At 41.7% G+C, this 25,883-nt stretch overlaps 1 protein-coding gene and 1 long non-coding RNA gene across 3 annotated transcripts in view; both read right to left on the reverse strand.

Annotated features, from left to right (window-relative positions):
* LOC111835570 (lysyl oxidase homolog 3B-like) overlaps positions 1 to 21,486 on the reverse strand; it is a 40,413-nt gene extending 18,927 nt beyond the window's left edge. The window contains exons 1-4 of the mRNA XM_023796008.2: positions 21,361 to 21,486; positions 16,384 to 16,686; positions 15,575 to 15,738; positions 12,152 to 12,369 (exon numbers count right to left, since the gene is read on the reverse strand). Of these exons, the coding sequence (XP_023651776.2) occupies positions 12,152 to 12,369; positions 15,575 to 15,738; positions 16,384 to 16,684 (683 nt within the window). The 5' untranslated portion in view covers positions 16,685 to 16,686; positions 21,361 to 21,486. The remainder of the gene's footprint in view (positions 1 to 12,151; positions 12,370 to 15,574; positions 15,739 to 16,383; positions 16,687 to 21,360) is intronic.
* Positions 3,971 to 9,587, reverse strand: LOC140582790 (uncharacterized). 2 transcript variants are annotated; one of them, XR_011985573.1, is made up of 8 exons: positions 6,792 to 9,587; positions 5,949 to 6,109; positions 5,756 to 5,854; positions 5,554 to 5,607; positions 5,111 to 5,235; positions 4,751 to 4,836; positions 4,445 to 4,604; positions 3,971 to 4,170 (listed from the first exon to the last, which is right to left on the reverse strand). It is a non-coding gene; the product is annotated as an uncharacterized lncRNA (long non-coding RNA). The 2 variants fall into 2 exon arrangements; XR_011985572.1 differs by having other exon boundaries at positions 5,756 to 5,857; positions 6,792 to 9,585.
* Positions 21,487 to 25,883: the final 4,397 nt, after the last annotated feature.

Below are 25,883 nucleotides of genomic sequence, written 5' to 3' on the forward strand. Positions count from 1 at the left end.
GGACAACTAGTACCTTACGGATTTAAGGTACCTCAGTTTAAATGGCCTTTATCTTTGTTCACTTACAATTAGCCCGAACTACCTTAAATCCGACAAATAATCCGACTAATCATGAAATCCAATTCTAGAACGGTTAATTGGTAGCCATTGTTAGCAATATCACTTGATAACACATTACTCGCGGTGCTTCACGTATAAAACTCCGTAGCAACACGTCCACAGATAAATTGGACGATATAGTGTGTGCGACCGATTTAATGAGCCACAAATGAGAAGTAGTGCTTAAACAGGATAAAGCTACAACTTTCCCTTCTATTGAGAAAGAGCGCAGCCATCTTCGATTCTGAACTCGGGATCCTCTGCGTTATCCGAGATCTCCGAGAAACGGGAGCGCGCATGTCATCACTTCCGGCTTCGAAACTCGGAATCCGAGTTCCCAGGGCAAATGGAACGCACCACAAGCTTGCTCTTCTCACCTTTATTCATAGGGTGGGGGAAAGGTGAATTGGCACGTTTAAAAGTGACACGAACGACCCCCTCTCATTAACATTTCTGAGGTTAGATCTTGTAATTTGAAGGGTTGTGAAAGCCATAAGGTATTGCTAGGGTGCAAAGTCCAAGAAGCAAGGAATATCTGCGCTGTGTTACTCGTTAGTTGCGCAGTAATAGTTTATGAATCACAAGAATAGGCCAACATGCAATTAGGAAATACAATGCTCTGCAGTTTTTAGTTTAACTTCTGAAGGCCATTTTGCGATCTCAATCGTCATACACCAGCATATGTTTTAATATGCCACTCAAACGCACATAATGCTATGCCTTTATTCTCAAAATAGACTATTAGGATCTCATATTGCTACAACTTTGTACACAATACGGCAACAACTTTACAACGGGACACGTTATTTTTGTTATGCTGTTATCAAAAATATATAATATTCTCAACAACAACAATGCCAAAAAAGCTTATTTATTCAAGTGATCAGAAATATACAATCATCAGAAATGTGTCATACATATTGTCTCAATAGAATTCTGGCAAAGAGAACAAGCAGAGCCCACAGACCAAAAGTAAAACAGGGACTACCCGGCTTGTAAAAAAGAAATCAGTGGGTATTTGCTAATTTATTATTACGCAAGCAGCGCCATGTGCAGTATAGCTTCATATGCCTGTCTGCGGTGTGAACATCATATTCACAACTAATTTTAATGTTACAATCTACAGGCTGTTCTAATTGAACGTAGATGTCCTGCTGCAGTCGCAGTCACTGTTTCCAAGCCACAGATATCAGAATTCACAAGAAGGCTTCTGAATTTAGAGGCAAGGATTGGTTTGTTGGAGGCGCGTTTCAGTGAGAAAACTCATCCTCCGACAGCGGATCAATCCACATCCACAGATCCATCTGTTGTTCCTTCAACGTCTGTGGATACTCAAATGGACTGCCAAGTCTTTTGAGATGTGGTCATCTCCTCAGTCTGCTCACGAAGACCATTCGCTGTCAGCGCACCTGGGTAATGCTGATTTTGGTGTTCCTTCTTCAGCCTCTACACCATTAACTGTCCGGACTCTCAACCTACAAACCAATTAGCGGGCTCAGCATCTGTAGGATTAACCAACAACCCAGTGGTGACGAATTCGATGCTCCATAGTGAAAATTCGCCGAATCAAGATTATTCAGCATTTTCTCATCCTTCCGTCATGACATCATTCCATTTGAGATTGCCTGAAACACCAAGAAACACCTCCCGTTCTCATCACCATCATCATATTCGCCGGTCTCATGCAGGGGGTAATCCTTCCAGATGTACTTTTAAATCATGTTTCAGTAGAGACCGAGAATAAACTGTATCTGGACTCAACAGGACCAGACGGGAAACCAAAGGCAGATCGTTTCGCTGTTCTGGGCAGGTTCTGTTAACTTTGACGGCTCCAGGGGGAAAAATGCACTACCCAACAACCTTCGTCAAGCACTTTCAGATGCTGTTGGTCGGAGATTCAACCCTGCAGTTCGTGACTGGAAGCTGATGAGACAGACTTAACGAACTTCTCCGAAATAGAACAACAACTTTTCCACTTTTTAAACAAAAAAAAAACTTGCAGAACTCACTGGAGCACTTTTTGTTACGATTCGTGCGTGCGGGGGAGCGGGCAGGCAAGCGAAGCCGAAAGCGCAGGCAAACGGGTTTTACTAGGCATAGACAGGACCAACACGGTAAACAACATCGACTAACATCAATGACGGACACCCAACTAAGGAAGACGTGGACTAATATACATGAAAGAAGCCAAAATAACAGGGAACAGCTGGGCACAATTGTGGAAGCACACGTGGATAATGAGGGGGCGTGGCACACACGAGGAGCGGACGGAGCTGGGCGTGACACTTTTGATACTTAACAGTTGTATTCGTTGTCAGTCATATAATAAAAACTTGATTGTTTAGGATATCGGGGCGGCATGGTGGTGCAGTGGTTAGCACTGTTGCCTCACACTCGAGTTCGAGTCTCTGTGACATGCTGAGGCTAATTGGGGATACTAAATTGCCCGTAGGTGTGCAAGTGTGAGTGAATGGTGTGCGAGTGTGCCCTGTGATGGGCTGGCCCCCTGTCCACGGTTGTTCCCTGAAAAAAACGAGCTACCTGTCAAACATGCATATCTTCATTTGATGTTGCTTTAAAATGTTGAAATTTATAATGAATTTCTGATCGCGCTTGCGTCATGTCCGAAAAACGTGTTTTAGCTTTCACTCTCCGCACAAATGATTGGATATGCACCTAATAGCGCACTATTTATATCTATTATTTTACATCTATAGATTTCATTTTAGTCAATTCGTGATTTGAGAAGGCAAATTGAAACAGAGTAGGTCAACTCACTGTCTGCCGCTTGGTCTTTACTTTAAGAAACAAAAATCTTACGTTTAACGAAAAAAATGCTCCAAACTTTTTTTTTCTAAATTAACTTAATAAAAAAGAAACGAAATTATAAATACTTTGCCATTACATACAGAATGAATTACCGATATGACATAATGACGATATGGCGCGAGAAACAATGACACCGGGAAAAAAATCCACTTTTCTCTCTGGCTGCCTGCTGTGAAACAACAGACATAACAAATACTGCCCAAATAGCCATCTTTGAGCGCGGAATCACTGCTGACAGCGCTGAGTTTGAAACGACCGAGGCATTGCTGTCTTTGCAAGCCATATTGCTTGCCATACCAAAGGTGATGATTTGTTTGAGCAAGTTGTTTTGGCAATGAACAAATTTGAATTACTGTACCATTTGACAAGTTAAGTGGCCTTGCCACCGATTGAGCTTCAGTCATGCTTGGCCAGCAAAAGGGACTAACTGCATTGTTTAACTCTTGGGGGTCCAGTGCATCGTCGTCGAGTTTTCGCGTCTATTTCAGTTTATATCTCGCTGAAATGTTACATCTGTACAATCATGAAAAAAACGCTGGCTAAATCCGTAATCTGTCTCCTTTTCAAAACATTACAGTTACAGTATTACAGTTTTTAAAATTGGGTTAAATCGGCATCGGGGGCGTGTAGTACCGCTCTCACCCGAAGATCGCTATTCACATTCTAAATAGCCGCATTAGTGCGTATTCAGATCGCATTCGCATGGTAATTTGATTAACAGCGCAGCGGTGAAACGCGATCCAGAATCAGCGCCATAAAAGGGGGGTAGGGACGTGGCCAGGTGACAATGGCTCATTCATACACATGAAAGTTGCTACATATTCAATGAAAGGAGCCAGAAATAGTTACAAGTTAGCTTTTTCTTATTTATTTATCCAAATGAATGTTGTGTCGCAGCGCTGGGCTCAGAGTTTGGGGGAACCACCCCTTAAGACACCAATTACGCCACCCTGGGAATTGCGCCCAGGGAAATAGTTCCTAGGCTAAGTAAAACTCCAAAAAGGCACTCAGGTCCGTTATACAAGGCAGCAAGAGACGTGACTCCACTTACAGTCTTTTATTAACAATCACAATAAAACACCATCCACACGGCAAATTAAAACCTCTGGGCTGATCCACACAGGGTAGAAGGTGAAGCAGTCAGGCAGAAGATGGCAGCCTGGAACAAAAACACTACAACTCCCCAGTCAGCACAAGTACGTCGGCGCCACGTCGCTGATACGCCGTTCCATAATGCAGACTCTAAAAAACAGAACGGACACAACGGTCACTTACATTGACATTAACCATTTAATAAGGTCTAATCATAAACAGGTTATTCCTTTAGAATTTGATGGTTCAATTTTTACCTGCAGTCTGACAGAAAAGCAACTTTGGGCATTAAAATCAATGAAAACCATGGGAAATAACTATGTAACGTGCATGGGGAGGTTAAACCCATATTGTGTTCAAACAATAAGGATAAAAATCCCAAAAGGTCGATTTTTAATTTTGGTTAAACATTGGTTTTACTTACGAATAATCACATTGACGATTTTTGTATTTTTCATTGGTGTTTTATCCCCTCTGCCACACCAGTTAAGATGCACAGCCAACTGGGGATCAAACACCTTCCCACAGATCATCCAGACTGTTTTCTTCAGTGTTTGTCCCCCAGCCAGTGACAGTTTGGATACCTGGAGGTGACAACAGATGTTTGGTCATACAAAATTTCACATACTTTTGGGTAGTGTATGTATGTGTATGTATATAAGTATATATTATATTTTAGTATCCATGTATTATCTATGTACAAGGTAGTTTTCTTAAACCATAATCATACCAGTTTGTTCTTAAATTCAACATTTTCCAACTGCATTTCAACGTTGTTCAGGTCCTCAGTGTCTTGCAGTGGAAATCTCCCATCCTCTGCACACAAAAAAAAAAAAATAGATTCTTATAGAAAGACCTGGGTAACAGTGTGCACAAAGATCAGTAAATCTAGTAAGCTACATTGCAAAGTATTTAAAAAATCTCTGTAACTGAGTTAATAGTAATTCACTCAAATGTTATTGATATGAAATATAAACTTATACACCTTGAAACTATTATTTATACTAGGGAAAAAAATAAACATTTCCAAAATCAATCTAAAATAATTTGATTAAAATAGATCATAAAGCAATTTGTACAGTGCACTTGCCGCTGTTAATGGTGCATTTCCAGGACTGTAACCCAACAAGGTAGGTATCTGGGTGACAATTTCAGTCATGTGTTGGACCTGGCTCTGCAACTCCCCCAACATCTGCAGGAGGATCCTCTCGGTCGCTGTAAGGACAATAGAGAATACAGCATTAAATATTTAGACATACATCGAGACAGATGTGGATGTAGATTTGTTTACAACTTAAGTGTGCATTGACTCGGTACAAGCTGCCCCGTGGGTAGCTGAGTCCTCGAAGGACTATCTGTAAGAATAAGACAGTAAAAAATTACTCTAAAACCCTAAGTGATCATAATTACTATCTTGTATCGTATTCTGATTCCTTGTGATTGAGTGCAATACTGCACTCTCTAAGTTACCTCTCATTCACACAAATAGCAATTCCATAAAAACAAACAAACACGATTGTTCTGGAATCTTACTTTGTTCTCCTGACAGGTGCAGAGGGTGTGGGACAGCCGGAGAGGATGTTCTTTCTGTAGGCGTATAATTCAGTGTTTAATTCCTGTGCAAGCGCACACATGAAACAGATTACCATATCATTGCACGCATCTTACGTGCACATTTTCTACTGTGTTAATAAAAAAAAAAAAACTTATAAGTTATGCAGTTTATGTTACTAACTTTGTTCCCTGAATGTTTGCATGTTGGTGTATTCCAGTGATTCTCCCTCAGTCTCTGGGTGACTATTCAGTGTGTTGGATGGTCCCGGAGAAACTAGATCTGCTTTTGTTGAGGATAAAACAGAAACAAAACAGTGGTAAGCATTTGGATTATGTAACCGAGTAATTCAGTAAAATGATGTTCGTCTTTGTACCTTGGAAGTGGTGTGTGAGACAAGGTCGAGGTGGAGGTGTCGGTGGTGGTGGCAGGAACGATAATTTCCTCTTTCTGTTAAAAGTATTCCCACTCTGAGAGTAAGCCGAGGGACGTTTCCTCAGTGGAGAACTGTCCAACAAGGCAAATTGCCTTTTAGGTCTGGAAGTACATCAACAAAACACAAAAAATTAGTTCTGCAAATTAACCCAATACATCAAAATTGTCATGTGTGACAAACTTCTTTATCCCCATCCTGGCAAATATTTCAATATTAGATGCCCCTTATTCATAAGTAAATGTTTTCAATATTTGAAAAACACACTGCTAAATTGAATTTTCAGTATGCACATGTATTTTGAGAGTGATCTCACGCCATAGTAATACAACTCAAATTAATAGTAACATACAAACGCATCAAACAAAAGGTCGAGTATGGTAACCTTAGCATAGCCATATACATTAAAATGGTTAAAGTGCGATAAAAAGTTTGTAACAATAAATAATCAAAACACGATTGTTAACATTAATTTGTATCATCAAAAAGAAAAAGAAAAAAGATCATTCTGAAACTATTTATTTAAGAAAGAAATGATTTTCAGCCAACCTTTCCAACTAATCGTACGAGACGAAATAGACTTTTTTTTCTGTTTCTCTTTTAAAACAGGGAACAAAATATGTTTTAAAACACGATCCGTTTTCTTCCACACACACACACACACACACACACACACACACACACACACACACACACACACACACACACACACACACACACACACACACACACACACACACACACACACACACACACACAAAATTAAGAACAATGGTAAAAACTTACCTCACTTATCGGCGACTGGGACAAAGGAAGACTCCGAGCGGGAAAAAACGAAGTTTCAGCCACTTACAGGCAGGAAGTCTACTGTGGGCCCGGAAATGACGCTCTCGGAACTCGGACATTCGGATTTGGTGATAATTAAGGACACACATCAGATATCAGAGACACAGCAGCACATTGCCAAGTCTTCACTCACAGTGGGACATCTCTCAATAGATCCTCATGCACACATGCAAGTGCGCACTCTTATTTAAAATACAGTCATATAAACAGGATATCTTTAAACATAATTATCGATAATAAGAAACATTTAATGTCCAGTATGTAAAATAGCTATGTAAATCATACCATGCCCTATATGACAAGTAATATTACTACATTAAATAATTTTATTACAGTAATATTACTACTTCCAGGGTCAAACAAACCCTTTTCTAAAAAAGATCCGACGTGATGCGTAGTTTTCCCTACCAAAAAGCGACCTTCGACTTAAAAGCGACGATCCGACGTTTAAGCAAGCAACGCTTTTCAACACCGCGACGATCCGACGTTTTCGCGAGTAAAACGCGATGCTTCGTAATGGAACGCGATCTAATTGCGACCATCCGCCGTTTATGCGACGTATTAATAATAATAATAACAGATACTTTATTGATCCCCGTGGGGAAATTGTTTTTACGCCTCCCTCAACTTGCTCTTTGCAGAGTAAGTTGTCTGCGAAGGGCAGCCACCCGTAGCAGCGCCCAGGGAGCTGGGGGTTAAGAGCCTTGCTCAAGGAGCCACAGACGTGCTAAGGCTGGGTTTGAACCGGCGACCTTGTGATTACAGGCACACAGCCTTAGCCCACTGAGCCACATGCTGCCGACGTACTTGTGCTGACAGGGTTCCAGGCACACATACCAGCGCCCTGCTGCTGCACACAATACAAAATGCCACCACAAAGTTCCCTTCCTCCCTAATGGCGTCCCAACCCAAAAACAGTCTTAAAACACACAGAAATAATAAAACCCCTCGCTCTATACAATTAATCCTGGCAGTGAAACAGGGAATGACAATCCACCGATCCCCACATTCATAGTAGAGAGAAAGAGGCAAAGCAGCAGAATCCGTGTATCATTCGTTCATCCGTTTTTAATGTGAAACCAAAACAAGAAAAACGGAAAACCACTCGTATTTATCAGTTTTTGTTTCCAAAACCAAAACGACAAAACGGATAATGGCTCGTTTTCCGATTTCCCATTTTGTTCTTTTGATCAGATTGATCAAAATTTTATTAAAAAATTTAAATTGATCAGAGCTGCTTCGAGACGCAGACGCTTAAGTCAGTCACTCTTGTTCTTTCTATTCGTATCACGAAGCTGTAAAAATATATTTAGTTTCTACCTATATATATTTGGAAAGTAGAAGGTTTCTGAGGGTGTTTTTTTAATGTGTATATGACAAAAACTTGCGGAGTTATTTAAATGGTCTCGCGAGAATTCTGTCAGATCCCGCGCTGGCGCCCCCTAGAGCTGGCCATGGTGTTTGGCTAGAGAATGTTGTTCCTTGCGCCACCTGGTGGATATTATATGAAGCGCAACAACGTTTTAAAAAAATCTGAAAAAGCGCCTACAGGGTGCCGCGTGATCACGCGTGCCGAATTGCAGGATGCCGCGTGAAAATAGACGCATTTCTAATGGCCAGATCTGTACTGTCTTCCATCTGCCTATCCTGTCCAAGGTGCCGTCTTTCACATGCCTATCCTGTCGAAGGTGCCATCTTCCGTGTGCCTATCCTGTCCAAGGTGCTGTCTTCAGTGTGCCTATCCTGTCTAAGGTACTGTCTTCCTTGTGCCTATCCTGTGCAAGGTGCTGTCTTCAGTGTGCCTATCCTGTCTAAGGTACTGTCTTCCTTGTGCCTATCCTGTGCAAGGTGCTGTCTTCAGTGTGCCTATCCTGTCCAAGGTGCTGTCTTCCATCTGCCTATCCTGTCCAAGGTACTGTCTTCCATGTGCCTATCCTGTCCAAGGTACTGTCTTCCGTGTGCCTATCCTGTCCAAGGTACTGTCTTCCGTGTGCCTATCCTGTCCAAGGTGCTGTCTTCCGTGTGCCTATCCTGTCCAAGGTGCCGTCTTTCACATGCCTATCCTGTCGAAGGTGCCATCTTCCTTGTGCCTATCCTGTCCAAGGTACTGTCTTCCATGTGCCTATCCTGTCCAAGGTACTGTCTTCCATCTGCCTATTCTGTCCAAGGTGCTGTCTTCCATCTGCCTATCCTGTCCAAGGTGCTGTCTTCCGTGTGCCTATCCTGTCCAAGGTGCCGTCTTTCACATGCCTATCCTGTCGAAGGTGCCATCTTCCTTGTGCCTATCCTGTCCAAGGTGCTGTCTTCCGTGTGCCTATCCTGTCCAAGGTGCTGTCTTCAGTGTGCCTATCCAGTCCAAGGTACTGTCTTCCATCTGCCTATCCTGTCCAAGGTGCCGTCTTCCGTGTGCCTATCCTGTCCAAGGTGCTGTCTTCAGTGTGCCTATCCTGTCTAAGGTACTGTCTTCCTTGTGCCTATCCTGTGCAAGGTGCTGTCTTCAGTGTGCCTATCCTGTCTAAGGTACTGTCTTCCTTGTGCCTATCCTGTCCAAGGTGCTGTCTTCAGTGTGCCTATCCTGTCCAAGGTGCTGTCTTCCATCTGCCTATCCTGTCCAAGGTACTGTCTTCCATGTGCCTATCCTGTCCAAGGTACTGTCTTCCGTGTGCCTATCCTGTCCAAGGTACTGTCTTCCGTGTGCCTATCCTGTCCAAGGTGCCGGCTTCTGTGTGCCTATCCTGTCCAAGGTGCTGTCTTCCGTGTGCCTATCCTGTCCAAGGTACTGTCTTCCGTGTGCCTATCCTGTCCAAGGTACTGTCTTCCGTGTGCCTATCCTGTCCAAGGTACTGTCTTCCGTGTGCCTATCCTGTCCAAGGTGCCGGCTTCTGTGTGCCTATCCTGTCCAAGGTGCTGTCTTCCGTGTGCCTATCCTGTCCAAGGTACTGTCTTCCGTGTGCCTATCCTGTCCAAGGTACTGTCTTCCGTGTGCCTATCCTGTCCAAGGTACTGTCTTCCGTGTGCCTATCCTGTCCAAGGTGCCGGCTTCTGTGTGCCTATCCTGTCCAAGGTGCTGTCTTCCGTGTGCCTATCCTGTCCAAGGTACTGTCTTCCGTGTGCCTATCCTGTCCAAGGTGCCGGCTTCTGTGTGCCTATCCTGTCCAAGGTGCTGTCTTCCATGTGCCTATCCTGTCCAAGGTACTGTCTTCCTTGTGCCTATCCTGTGCAAGGTGCTGTCTTCAGTGTGCCTATCCTGTCTAAGGTACTGTCTTCCTTGTGCCTATCCTGTCCAAGGTGCTGTCTTCAGTGTGCCTATCCTGTCCAAGGTGCTGTCTTCCATCTGCCTATCCTGTCCAAGGTACTGTCTTCCATGTGCCTATCCTGTCCAAGGTACTGTCTTCCGTGTGCCTATCCTGTCCAAGGTACTGTCTTCCGTGTGCCTATCCTGTCCAAGGTGCCGGCTTCTGTGTGCCTATCCTGTCCAAGGTGCTGTCTTCCTTGTGCCTATCCTGTTCAAGGTGCTGTCTTCCTTGTGCCTATGAGCCTATACTACACAATAAACAGTTGAAGAATGAATGAATTTAACCATGTAATTTAAGCACATAATAAAGATTCAGACCTTCCTGTTTCAAGTCTACATTTTTAGAATGTGAGATATTATGTGTTCATAATAATAAAGAACATAGAAGAAAAGAACTTGCTGACAGTGAATAAACCCCAATTTCTCTTCATTGAACATTTATTGTCTCCATTAACTGCATGAAGCTCTTGCACATATTTTCATAAGGTTACTTTTATGAAGGCCTATTTTGTTAGTCCACATAATATTGCCATGCCACCAAGTGCTAAATAGATGCAGGCGCGGAGGCAGGGGGTGGCCGGGGGGGGGCGTGGCCACCCCCCGCCGAACCCCGGCCACCCTATTGGCCCCCCTGGTCTGACCACAGCCATCCATGCAACCACCCGCGCGACGCGGAACCTTTTTTGTACTGCCACAGCAATGCCGGACACTTTTGTGTGCGCACATCCTGGTACCGCCAGTGGAGTGGCAGTGGAGTTCTTTTACTGTCATTGAGTGGAGCGGATATATTTCTATGAGTGGAGTGGAGTGGAGCGGAGAGGAGTCCAATACCACTGGCGGGAATTTGAAAATGCGACGGAACAAAAAATAATTACAGGTAATCTTGTTTAAACACTATTAATCTAATACAAAAGAAAAGATAGTAAAAGTATAAGCATTTTCTAACTTCTTTATGCCTCGGTGAATTCGTAATTAAACTGTTTAGTAAGCTACATGAGGCAAAAAAAGAGAAAAAAATAAAATTATGTCACATTTGTCATTTGCCACCCCCAAAATGATCACATAATCATCCTGGCCACCCCACAGAAAATTTCCTGGCTCCGCCACTGAATAGATGAGATGGATGCATGGATGGATGGATGCATGGATGGATGGGCAGAATATAAAGCATTTTTCAAGGATCATTATTCACTTTGGAAGATAAATACGTTAAAATGGTTTGCATGTCCCAGGCCATATTGCCAAAGTTAAGCCATGTCAGAATGTTAGAACCAAACACTATAACTGTGTAACATGCTTCACAAGAGCCAACTCCACCCACAAAAGTGCATATTTCAAAACCAGGTTCCACTAGTTTCAAATAAGCAAGGTAGAAACAAAGAAGCTCTCAATGATCTCTAATATAAGATGTATCCTTAAAAGGCAATCAAATAAGTTAAAATCATCATAAAAATCATCCAAAAGTATCTAAGTTGCACATCTGAGCCAATGACTTCCTGCACCTGGAGGTCAGCTCGTATAACAATGAGATGCCATATGGGATACTACGGGTCTCTTGCTCAATAGACCAATAAAAAAGTAAGAGCTATATTATAATACTTGACTATAGTCTTGAGATATACATATATGGGGGTGGCATGGTGGCGCAGTGGCTAGCACTGTTGCCTCACACCTCTGGGACCTGGGTTTACGTCTCTGCTTGGGTCACATGTGTGTGGAGTTTGCATGTTCTCCCCATGTCATCATGGGGTTTCCTCTAGGCACTCTGGTTTCCCCCCACAGTCTAAAGACATGCTGAGGCTAATTGGCATTGCTAAATTGTGCATATGTGAGTGAATGGTGTGTCAGTGTGCCCTGTGATGGGCTGGCCCCCCATCCAGGGTTGTTCCCTGCCTTGTGCAGATATGAGATATAATATTAAAAATACATAGAGGTGAATTAAAATATACATTCTTCCAGATAAAGAGACACATGCAATTTCACAGGATCTCTATTTGCAGCTTACCTATAGAAGTTCTTGTTGACTTTCTTCTCATAGGGAAATCCCATCATGCCACAGATGACGTGTGTGTTCTTGGGAGTCCAGCCCAGGTCACAGATCTGACCCCAGCCATCCCGGTACCTCACCTCCACTATACCCTCAGTGATGGGTATCTTCGTCTTGGCAAATGCTACTACAGGTCGGAGACGGATCTCTTCTACAATGTTGTCATCCACTTCCATCTACACACAGGAGACACCTGTCAATCAAGTGCTCCTCCCCCACCCATCATAATACCCCAAGAATGGATAATGAATTTATCACAACACACAACATCATTGACCATTCAAAAACTTCTCTTCATCCATCTTCATCACCACCATGTGGCAAAGAACTCAGCAAGAATATAAAGACTAAAACATGCTGAGTGTATGTATATATATCACAACACATGCAATTTCCTATCTCCAAAAAAAATACAATTGTCACACCGGTCCTGAAGGTGTTAAGAATGTCAGACTTCATGGTCAATTCATACTTACGAATCGACTGCCATAAAGCCAATTACATTAAAATTTAAGTTAAATACAATGGTTCATAATAACAAACACACACACTACTTTGTGACGCATATTAAAATATTGCATGGCTTCAGTGGTTCATCAGCCCAAGGTACACTACAGTACAGTATGAAATTACTTTAATTATTACTATATAATTTTTCCTACACCTACAAATTTGACTTAAAGACAGACTTAGAGAATACATCTTGTTCGTAACATGGGCACTGCCTGTGAAGTAGGTAACTGAGCCTTGTCTGGGATCTTGCCTTGAGCCAGGGGTATTTAGCACTAAATGTTATGTAAACAGAGCATTGCTTTCTGCATAGTCATCATCGTTGCTCTATGGGTGCAAAGCTCAAAGCTTTATTTGGTATAGTTTGTGGGGCTGGGCTTAGCCTGCTTGTGTTACTCTTGGGTTTTGAACAGTGTTGCTGCTATGGTTGCCAGCTTTGTGATTTTGGGCACCAGCATTTTGTTTTCGGATGAAAGGATCTGGGTGGCTGACACCAAATCTCTGGCCATGATCAGCTAGCGTCTCGCTCATGGGTTCATGGTCCTGATTAGTTGGAGTTCTGCAGCTAGGGTCTTGTTTTAAGGTTTTTTACTGCTTTTCCAGTTACGCACCTGAGCCTGAAGATGCCCATCTAGTTAGCAGCCCCAAGTCCCATTGATTACCCAATTCCTGCAGTGTGCTGTTCATTGGTCTCAGGGACCAGTGGTAATTATAGAATGATGGCCCTATTTAGGGTGCCTTGTTTTGGGCTCAAGGCTCTAGACCAGGAGTGGAGTTACCAGAGGCAGGGATATGGTTGTCATAGACGTGTCATAGGTCAGCTTGTGAATGGCAATAAATGTGTTTTTAATGGGCTGCTCATTCGTCCCTGTCATGACAGCTGCAGAGGGAAACAATCTGACTCCAAAATATCAGTCAGAGATGCTCCAGAGGCAGAGAGCCACTCATCTTTTTGGGAGCTCAACTCTAATCTTCAAATTTGTGATAATGCCAAGACTAAAACAGCAGTTTGCTATAGGCCCCAAAGTTCCACTAAACACTTATGCTCTCAGCACCAGTCAAATCCACGCAGCTCTCTATTCTACATTGTTGTTGAATAATTTTACACTTTGTTGTTACCAGTATGTAACTTCTAATCATTTAAACTTTTTAGTATTCAGACGGCAAAATTGGTTAAATAAAATTTGAAGCATCTGTTGCAGTACTAAGCATAACGTGCACTTTTCAGACAATCAATCTTCCTAAACAAGCACAAAAAGACCCACTTCTGCATCCACATATGACACTTCCTTCAGTTAAACAAACAAGGGTTAAATGTTTTACTTTTTAAACATGCAAAATGGATTCAATTAGGCTGATGGACCACAGTACAAGCTAGGGCCTACAGACCACGTTCATACTTAGCCTGGCAATAACGGGAGTACAGTATCACTACATAACCTTCAAAAACCTGATTCATACAGTAGCAGCACAGTGAACATACGACATTTTTTCCCTGACAGACACTAATCCAGACTGAATTGCCTTGAATGAACCTTTTCCATTCAAGCTGCCTGACCTCAAGCTCTAGACCAGGAGTGGAGTTACCAGAAGTAGGGATGTGGCTGTCATATGGGGCAGATGCAGGCCCAGAAAGCTGTTCAGTTCACAAAATCAGAGAGCAAGAGAGTTTGTAAGCTTTTACTAAAAACGGCAGTTTATTCAAAGATCATTTGTTGTCTGGTACCCTGAGTTTCCAGGTTCATCCCTGAAAATGGCAATGCAATAAAGGTCTGGTCTGTTGTAAATTCCCCCTATTACAAGCAGGACAGTGCTGCCATGAATATGCATTTAGGGATGGTTGGGATTAGCAAATAATTGTCCTAATTATCCTGAAAATAAAAAAAAAAACATTCTGCCAAGATATATTATTTCATTGAATTAGAAGAAAAGCTCCACAGCTGTGGCTAGAAGAGTGTCCAATTGCAGTGGGGGGGTGGCTTAGAGGTGTTATCTGTACTATTTATATGATTCATCCACGACCTCCAACACACACTTAAGTTCAGTGCTGGGTGGGAAGTGGACAGAATGAGACTCTAACCTGAGGCCATAGTGCTTCCTCTGAAAAAATTGCTCCTTTCAGGCAAGGGGGTTGAGGGGGGTATGCTTCTTCAAGATTTTGTTCACTGGTAAACTGATTTAGTGGATTTGCAAGCACTGAGCAGTGCAGTGGTGGGCAAATGGTTAGGCAAGAAATCATCAAACCAGGCTTAAAATTTACTTAATGTATGTCCCTATCTTCATCTATGCTTTAATAAGTTTTTGTTTTGCAACACCAGAGCAGAGCTCAAAATGCTCATATATCGCATACCTAAAGTTCATTTAAAATGAGCCACTCCTGAATTGTACATACTTCGACAGGTATATGTGTACAGCATGCAGAAGTCCATATGGACTAGATATGCACTTTATTTTTAAAAAGCAAGAGCATATCAAACAGAATTTCATACAAAGCCAGGCATTAGAGTTATGTAATATGGGGAAGACTTCCATAAACTTTAAATCATTTAAATCAATACTTTAACAGAATTCCATCCATCTTCTAAATCTGATTAGGGTCACACGAGGGCCTGGAGTCTATCCCAGGTAGCAGAGGGCACAAGGCAGGGGGCATCCTGCACTGGATGCCAGTCCATCTCAGGGCACATATATGCACACACTCATACACCATGGGCAATTTAAAGAAGGCAATTAGCCTAACTGCAATGTAGCTGTCAATGAATACTATGGGATCAGTTATTTTAAGTGTTACAGTAAGTCTATTTTTTTTAAGGATTCTCATGTTTAAATGAGCTCATTGATGACTGTATTTTGACAGGACAAGTATCCTACCTCAGCGATGTTGTTGTCCACAAAACCTGGCAACCTCTCATCTTTACAAACCACGCCAGCATCCTCATCATGGGTGCAGTCGCTGTTGCCCCAGCCTCGGGATTTACAGAGGTCTATGCTCTTCTCACTGCCAACACACTGCACATTGTCCAACCAGATCTTCCCTGTACATAGAACAGGACACAAGAAAAGCCTGATGAGATCTAACTTAGCCCCTGGGATTAATCAGGTAGGTGTATGAAAAGAAGACATCCAAAATGGCTTCAACATACCAGACATGACATCTCTACATAGCTGCTTTACTTATAAGAACATAAGAGAGTTACGAACGAGAGGAGGCCATTCAGCCCATTGAGCTTGCTTGGAGGAAATTAAACTTAATAATTTTAAGTTGGCAGGACCTTGTCAAGTGCAGATTTGAAGGAATCTCGGGTTTTAGCTTGCACTACCCCTTCGGGCAGACTATTTCATACTCTAATTACCTACTGTGAGAAGAAGTTTTGTTTCTCAGACCCAAGCTAAAGTGTTACCCCACTCATTTTCAACTGTAGCCAATGGTTCTTATTTTGAAGTAAAAGTTTCTATGAACAGCATCTAGACCTGTTAGAATCCTATACACCTGGATCATATCACCCCTTAGGTTCCTTTGCTTGAGGCTAAACAAATTCAGCTCTGCCAACCTCTGCTCGTAAGACATCCCTCTAAGGCCATTTTTGTAGCCCTGCGTTGGACCACTTCTAAAACAGCAATGTCCTTTTTGCAGTAAGGTGAACAAACCTGGACACAGCATTCAAGGTGAGGTCTCTTACCTATTCCCTTTCCATACTTGGCACTGTGGGTCCAACCTATGGCTGAAGTAAAACCCAAATGGCGACAAAGCACATGCGCGTTTGCCAAGGAGAAGTCATCATCACAAATGGTGCCCCAGTCGCCCTGGTAGAAGATCTCTATACGTCCCTCGTTGTGCTTGCGTGGGTAGCCAGCCAATCGGAACTTAAGGTTGCTCCCATGGTGCTGAGGGGAAGACGTGGTCTGGCCAAGGCAGAATGGCAGCCAAATGGCCACAAGGAAGGCCACTCTTTGATGCTGCCAGGATGCTACCCTCTTCATCTCTGAATTGGGGATAAAACAGAAAAGACTGGCAGTTACCAATATGTACCAAAATGTTTTAAAAGACCTGCATCATTTCTATAAAAAGAACTCTTCTCACCACAAAAATGTTACCGCTGCCTAACAATACACAATTCAAAATATTAATATTACATTTTATTAAAGTATAATTATACATTTACAGCATTTAACTAATATGTCTACTAAACCCTAAAAACACTAAAAATGTACATTCGACATGCTTTTGGCCAAAGCAAGTGTATTAAGACGAACTCACAGGTGGCCCCGCAACTGGCCACGTCGCCCCCATAGCATAGAATTAAAGAAATATGTTGAATGTCCCCCTGTCACTGTCATGATTTGGGAGGTTGTAATTGTCCGGCTTCACTACTCACGATTTGGTGGAGTACCTCCAACTCCACCTAGCAGACATACATATGAGGTGATTGAGGTGTGGATTGATTCTGACCGTGTGTGAACTAATCATCCTGAGATTCAGATACAACGACAATATCGTCCATGATTCACTCATAATATTGTTGTCAAGGTTGAACTGTGTAACTTGTTTCTCATGAGAAGAATCAGCATGCTTATCTTGTCCCAAGAATTCTTGTCCTGGGATACTTATTCTGTTCAAGGACTCTTGTCTTGTTATTTCTGATTCATGAGATGCTAACCCCATTCAAGGATGCTTACTTTGTTTTTTAGGGGTTTTCCTGGGAAGAAAGGGTGGTCCAACATGTGTTCCAACATGTGTTTTATACATTGTGTGTGGGCCGCTTATTTTGTTCTCAGAAGATGTTCTCATGAGAAAAGGGAAGTTGATCAAGGATACTTTTGATTGAAACCATATCTAGCAATTGGTGTGTGGGATACTGATCTTATCTAGAGAAAAGGGGAACGTGTTGATTATGGGAACTTGTCTTTGTATTTCTCATTTTAACCGCAAGCCGCATTACCCGGACAAGATTGGAAATTTGAGAATGCCTTGCCTGAGGGGAGGGGTGAGCCTGCCCAGCTCCTCCCCTGCCCACATGTAATGCCCAAAAATTAGTATAAAGGAAGGGGGAGATCTCAGTGTTGGTTGGAGCTCAGCCGTGGGATAAAGCGCGCATCGCCCAGCACTTTCTCAGGACTCACGTGTTGATCTCCTACCAGGACTAAAAAGGGCTCCCCGGTCTAAGAGTGAAGGTGGGTGATGTTGGCACGTCCGAGTGTGAATAGCTTTGTAGTGTCTGTATACTGATTTAATTATTATTGGGATTAATTATCATTTTATGAGAATCACAATAACAATAATATTAATTGGTACTTTATATGTATGCATATAATCAGTTGTATGGGCAGTTTGATTATTGTTCATGATTTATAATACCATTGGATATCACTTGTGATATGGAATTATTTTGCATTGCCTTTGATCCAATATTTTGGTATTGATTTTAATGTAAGGTTATTTTGTGTTACTTGTAATAAAGCATTTTTAGAAGCGAACCCAAGTGTGCCTGTTTTTTCCTTTGAGAGCCCTATATCCCCCTCACATCATCTTAAAACGGCAAGGTAGAAAAGAACTTTAAGGCTGTTATATTCATTGATCTCCTTTTATCAAAAGATTTTTATAAGATCTTAGTTTTGACATTACCTCCTTTGACTCCACCCACCTAAAGATGTAACGCAACGTTCTATTGACCTTCTTAATTCCATCCTCACACTGGTGAGAGTGGGACATGGAAGCATCAACATACACACCAAGATCTTTCTCATAATCAGCTACCTTTATTTCAGTGGAACCCATAAAATATTTAGAACATAAGAACATAAGAACTATACAAACGAGAGGAGGCCATTCGGCCCATCAAGCTCACTTGGGGAGAACTTAACTAATAGCTCAGAGTTCTTAATATCTTATCTAGCTCTGATTTAAAGGAACCCAAGGATTCAGCTTGCACTACGTTATCAGGAAGACTATTCCATACTCTGACTACACGCTGTGAAAAGAAGTGCTTCCTTAAATCCAGTTTGAAATGTTCTCCCACTAATTTCCACCTATGGCCACGAGTTCTTGTACTTGGACTAATGCTGAAGTAACTATTTGGTTGAACAGCATCCAAACCTGTTAGAATCTTAAAGACCTGGATCATGTCCCCACTCAGTCTCCTTTGCTTGAGGCTGAACAGATTTAGCTCAACTAACCTTTCCTCGTATGACATTCCTCTAAGACCAGGAATCATTCTTGTGGCCCTACGCTGCACCTTTTCTAAGGCCGCAATGTCCTTTTTAAGATATGGTGACCAAACCTGCACACAATATTCTAGGTGAGGTCTCACCAAGGAATTGTATAATCTTAGCATTACCTCCCTTGTCTTAAACTCCACACACCTGGAGATATACCCCAACATCCTATTGGCCTTTTTTATTGCTTCCCCGCACTGGCAAGAATGAGACATGGAAGCATCAACATACACACCAAGGTCTTTCTCATAATCAGCTACCTTTATTTCAGTAGGTCCCATAAAATACCTGTACTTTATGTTTCTGCTCCCTGCACGGATTACCTTACATTTGTCTACATTAAATTCTTCTGGAAATCTAAGTACATCACACTTAAAGGCCTTTTTATGATCAATTTCCCTTGTAGCTTCCTCAAAGAACTCAAGCCGATTTGTTAAACAGGATCTACCTCTCCTAAATCCATGTTGGCTATCCCTCAGAATGTTATTTGAATCCAGGTAATCTACCATATTCCCTTGGATTATAACTTCCATTACCTTTCTAGTTATGCAACTTAAACTAATTGGCCTAAAGTTTGATGGATTACTACTACTTCTATTTTTTAATATGGATGTTATACTGTATTAGCATTCTTCCAATCAGAATGTACCACACCAGCAGATAACTATTTCTGAAATAGCAAAGCTAAAGGTCAGCAAATAATGCCCCTCATCTCTTTTAAAACTGTAGGTTAAGATACCATCAGGGCCCTGCAATTTATTTATTGTGAGCTTAGCTAGGCTTTGTAGCTTCAGTTATACATATATTGGACAAAGACGAAGCAGAATTAATTAGGAATGCGTTGGTATGTTACTCATGTCTTCTGCAGTGAATACCCATGAAACAGCAATCATTAAACTCATTAACTATTGTATTTCAATTTCATTTTAATTACAAGGCCTTTATTATTCTGCAGATTAGACACTTCAGCTTTTAGAGCTCTTTTGGTGTTTAAATACTAGGAAAATATGTCATCCATTTAATGTCATTATAGCCTCCAATGCAATCTTCCTTTTGACATTCCTCTTAGCAAGTCTAATATTTTTAACTCAACCTGTAGACTTAGATACTCCTGCTTTGTTCCGACATTAGTTATTTTCCATCTGTGGAACAGAGCCCTTTTCCTACTGACTTTATTTTAAATTTCAGTAGTATTAAATGTTCTTTGAAGAAGAAACAAAACTGTGGCCTATTACAATTAACTCTTCGCAAAAAAATTACATTGACCATCTTTCTCAGACTGATTTACATTGTAGAACAAAATTGAAAGAACCACATTAGAAAGTTACAAAATAATATTACCACTGGATGAAGTAATGTCATTTTCAAGGCAAACGTCTTAATAGTGTAATAGCATAAACATGCGACAAAAGCTTTCCACCTTATTCCCTTCTAATATTTTTAAGGTAGCGCTTAAATATTTCAATGATTTCGATGACCCTCTGAACAACAGAATACCTTAAAGATGGGAGTGGGAAATACTGTAATTTAAGTAAAGCTTGCAAACATAGATTTGTTAAAAAAAAACATTTTAGTCGAGAAATGACCTGTATTTGGTATGATTGGGGGCTGGGATGAATACGTTGCAAATGGGGGGGATGGGGATGCCACGACGGAAGACGATCTCTCAAAAAGATATTCAAAATACTTTTAAATGTCAAATTACTTTTTGTTTCTGCGGCTTTATGAATTGTGGTCGTGAAAGCGCCATCATTTGCCGCTATAATCTGAGTCAAAACTTCAGAGATTCAAAACAGGTTTAAAGAACAATAGTTATGTTTTATGCCCCCGAGTAAATTATGATAATGAAAGTTAGTTACCCTCGGGCAGCACTCTCCTTTAAGTTAAAGCTGGACGTGTCAGGACACCGGCTAAAACTGAGTATAGAAAATTTATTTAAATTATTTGAATGTCACAAATAACAGGCCAACAAATAGCACTATTTACTGCTTTGTGCATCTGCATGGTTCAGTTCGGTACACTGTTAAACCCTTGCATTTCACACATTATAACTGTATAGCTAAAAGACAAAAAGTAATTATAGTTGAAACGTAAAGTGTATATACTGTATATCTCATTCGCTATTCACAGCCATATGCATGGCATAGCGTGGTACATTTAAACACTGAGTTTAGCATAAGTCATAACAGCACGGTTCAAGTTGGTAATCTCTTGCAATCACATCTGGATCAAAGTATACGCCACCACATTTTCAAAACATCAGTCCGAATTGAGATCGTTTATTTTTGCAGGTATTCAAAAAGGGAAAAGTAGCGCACTTTTAAGTCTACCTAACTAGAAACGGACTGTTAGCAATATTTTAGTTTTCACTTGAATTAGTCGTGTTTAACAGAATGTAGCTCCACTGACAATGAACACAATCGAGTAAATCATTTCACACATACCAAATCTTCGTTGTTATTTATACGTTTCCTAAAAGTGAAAGAAGATCCATCACTCCTGTGTTTTTTGTGAAACTGCTGCTCCAACGTGGTGTACGGACCATATGTTATGTGCTTGCGTGTGAAGAAGGTGGGGTTGGGATTTTTGGTGTATCCTTTGCATTCGTTAGAACTTATGTACTTATAAGGGCTCGATTCTCTGTAAAACATCTTTTATCTTAGCTACAACGTTTCAAAATTGAAAAATATATCCGTTTTCTTAAAAAAAATACATACCCCTTTTTAAAATAATTTATACAATTAAAACTTAAAATTTAAAACGATTTAATTCCTTTTTATCCACCCACATTCAATGAGGGCTTCTCCGTTCTGTGTCGCTTTATCATAAACCCATCACTGGGTGCACAATGCGGGATAAATTCTGAAATGGATGTCGGCATAAGTGTTATCATATTAATACTGTACATAGAATACATAAATTCCTAGGGTCACACCTTCAAAGCTTTTAAAGCATGTCTAGAAGTGAGATTGGATTCATTGTCATTTAGTTTTGCTGAAACCACGTGTTTCTATCTCTGTCTGTCTCCGTCTTGTAATTTTTACAGTGTGAAAACTAAGGATGTGCGGATCGAGATACTTTCTTAAGGTTTTATTTTTGACAATTCTACCATTAAAGTATCGGATTTTTTTTTTTGTTTGTTTACCTGGTATTTAGATGTTTTAGATGTTTATTTTTATTATAATAGGCCGAACATGAACTACTACCAGGACATAAATGTCAGTACGATAGGAACTACTTCTCCTTCCGCCTTCTCTTTCTGCTCCAGACTGACTCTATAATACAGCGGAAATAGGGATGGGCTGTACCACTGACTCTTTTTTATCCAATTTGATTCAATGCCAAGACTGGTATCACCAGTACGATACTGATATTCTTAGGCCTTTATGTGCATAAAATATAAATGATGAATGGCAGTAGAAAAAAATCACTATTCAATTTTGAAAAATTAGCAAGAAATATTGCAATATTTATAAAACAAAGTAGTTACAAATTTACCTAAAGTGAACTATAGCCAAACAGAACAACAGTACTAACAAAGTCTGTCACAAGGGCATAGGTTTGGTTCCAAAATTGGCAAAGAATGAGGAGAAAAGCAAACAAGAACTGAAGAAAGAGACAAATCCATAGAGATGATAGCAGAAGCAAGTGCTTTGCCAGCACCGCTTTGTGTGGAACTCACAGCAACACGACCAATAAGGGCATGGATGTGGTTATGGATGGTAGGAACATCTCCCTACCAATATTGTTGAAGTACCAGCTAAAAACACTATTTCACTTAGTGGAATAACGTTGCATTATTACTTTTTTAATATTCTGCGGAAATGAAAGATCATTTGCTGGCCATATTTAATAATAAATTATAATAATAAATAAGTTTATTGCAGGTCAAATAAATAAAATATGACACGCAAGTAGCAAAAACATCATGAGGCGGACAGCAAAGTTCAGTTTTTAGCAGACTCTATTATTGCTCAATCCATAAAAGGACAGGAGTAAAACAACGAGCGAGAATAAACTCACTTACACACACGGACGGGGACCCTTTAAGGAGACAAATGTGGATACAGGCGACAGAGACAAAGTGCAACAAGTCATACTTTGAAAACTTTTTTCGTTCGGCAGTTGATAAAAACTTAGAATTTGAAACAGATCAAAATCCAGAAAGAGGAATTTGTATAAACCTTTACTTTACTCCCACTTCCAAGTCCTACATAAATTTCTGTTCTGTTCTTGCTGGAAATCCACCTCCAAGAGCAACAGCAGTTGCTGGCACTATACTGATGTTTTGGAGTGCTCCCGGCCCAGACCTGTCTATAGCTGTTTTTTGAAAACCATCACATGGGTATCTTGGGTTGCCCCTGCCCTCCTTAACTGCAAGAAGGATGGATGTTCTGTATGGACTATCTCTGCCTCAACGCTGTCACCAAGCTTGACTCCTAACCCCTCCCCTACATCGATGATGTTCTTGATGTGCTGTCTAGCACCTAGGCATTTTGTTTTCTGGACCTGTGAAGTGGTTACTGGCAGAAGGCACTGGTGGATGAGGCCAATGAGAAGACACCGTTCACACCAGGGCTAGGGGCTATGAAACATACCTGCCACCTTTGAATGCCTAATGAAATGGGCACTGGATGGGATTCCTTAAAGCCATTGCCTTGTCTATCTGGATGACCTGCTGGTCCATGTCCCCAGTCTGGAGCGGGTGGAGCAGAACCTCTGGGAGGTGCTGACGTTCACCCAGTGGGTGAAGCTTAAACTGAACCCTGCCAAGTGTTCCAACTCCAGGTGGACTTCCTGGGTCAAGTAGCCAGTGGTCAGTGGGTGGCAACAGATCCCACTAAGGTGACAGCCATGGCCCACCACAGCTATGGTAAGCGACTTACAGAGTTTCCTGGGGAAGGCCTCTTACTACCGGTTACAGATTCATCAAGGGCCTCACAGACATCGCGGTGCCATCACCTCACTCCCAAGGGTCAGAGTAGCGGTGGATGGCAGAGTGCCAGCTGCTGTTCTTCTGGCTGAAAGTTGCACTCACCACCACCCCAGGGCTGTCATTTTCCATTCATCCTGAACACTGATGCCAGCAACATGGGGATCTGTGCAGCACTCTGCCAGGTAGTGGAGTAAGAGGAGTGGGAGGTGGCCTACTTCAGCTAGCAGCTGGAAAGGTCTCACACAATGATTGGTTTTGACAGGAGCTCTTTATCATACACTTGAATATGAAAAGTCTTATAAGTCATTGTAAAAGAATTATTAACTCTGGTGAAACAAAAAAAATATCACAAATGCAGCACTAAACAAAAAACATTTCACATTACAACAGATGAACCAGAAACTATTGTGTCTGCTTTTGGCACACATGGCTCATATAAACTTGTGAGAAACTAAAATGCATAGAAATTTACACAAATAAGCCCCAAATCTGTCATACATGTGTCTTCCCCGAAACTTGTCTGCAGGGAATAGTCGCTTTCCTATAGTGCAGAGTTGAGGGGTTGATCCAGTGCACTGTCATACGCAGAAAACTTTTGTTAAAGCTGTCCAGAAGTCCACAGTGATGGATACGTATTGTAAAGAAGCAAATGTTTTTTTTTTAACCTTCAACCTTTAAGCTTCTCCTTCACCACATAAACAGCTAATAGTTTGTTGAGCTCTAATGGGATGAGTTTAGTTTGACCTACTAGCTGAATCAAAAGCTATGCTCTGTTGGTTTGGTCCACTAGGGCCGTCATTATCTCTGCTATGAGGGTCTCTTTCTTCAAGGATGGTATTACTGTGTTTAGCTTGCAAGTGCCTCTTTAGATTTCAAAGACACGTGCTGTGCCTAGTTAGTGTGCATAGGAAATGTAACTACTTTAGGGGAGGGGTTAGCTATTTTATCTTTTCTCGTAAGCTGAATGAATTTAAATAACTAGGGTAACACAAATTGACTATTTGAAAAAGTAACTCTTCAACAATGCATGGAAGTTGGGGATAGTGGTGCTGGATTAGCAGATTGGGGTGATGAGAATGGGGAATGGGGCGTGCTCCAATTTCAGGGGGATCATACTCCTCCACCCCCCTCAGAAGACCTACCCAGAGGAGCAATGTGGATTCTGTCATGATCATGGAACACTGAAACATCTCTTTACCCTCACTAGGATAGTGGAAGGTTTATGGGAGTTTGCCCAACCAGTCTACATGTGTTTTGTGGACTTGGAAAAGGCATATGACTGTGTCCTTCAGTGGGTCATGTGGAGGTGCTCCAGGAGTATGGGGAGTTGGGCAAAATCCTACAGGCTATCAGGTCCTTGCATAACCAGAGTGAGAGCTTGGTTTGCATTGCCACCAAGACAGACTTGGATTGTCAAACTGTGCCAGGGCTGCACTTTGTCGCCAGTTCTGTTCATAACTTTCATGGACAGAATTGCTAGGTGCAACCTAAGATGGATGGTGGATCTGGGATCACAGAATCATATCTTTTTGCAGTTGATATAGTCCTGTTGGCTTCATTGAGTGTGTGAACTCCAGTGGGCACTGGGGCAGTTTGCAGCCGAATGTGAAGGAGTCAGAATGAGGATCAGCACCTCCATGTCTGAAGCCATGGTTCTGAACAAGAAAAGGGTGGATCGCCCCCTGCAGGTTGGGGATGAGTTACCACCTCAATCAGAGTATCTCAGGCTCTTGTTCATGAGTCAGGAAAGATGGGAGCAGGAGATCGACAGGTGCATCAGTGCAGCTCCAGCAGTTATGCAGACATTGCACCAGTCGCAGTGAAGAGAGAGATGAGCATAAAGGCAAAGCTATTAATTTACCGGTCAATCTACGTTCCTACCCTGAGGAGGTGGTTCAGTTATGTCTAACAGGAGGGACACCCCAGAGCAGACCCGGGACACATAGAAGAGATTCTCTATCAGCTAGCCCAGCAATGCCTTAGTATTCCCCTGGAGGAGCTGCAGGTGGTGACTGGGGTCAGGGAGGTCTG

Source organism: Paramormyrops kingsleyae, chromosome 25 (assembly GCF_048594095.1).
Source record: "Paramormyrops kingsleyae isolate MSU_618 chromosome 25, PKINGS_0.4, whole genome shotgun sequence".
Classification (NCBI taxonomy): domain Eukaryota; kingdom Metazoa; phylum Chordata; class Actinopteri; order Osteoglossiformes; family Mormyridae; genus Paramormyrops; species Paramormyrops kingsleyae.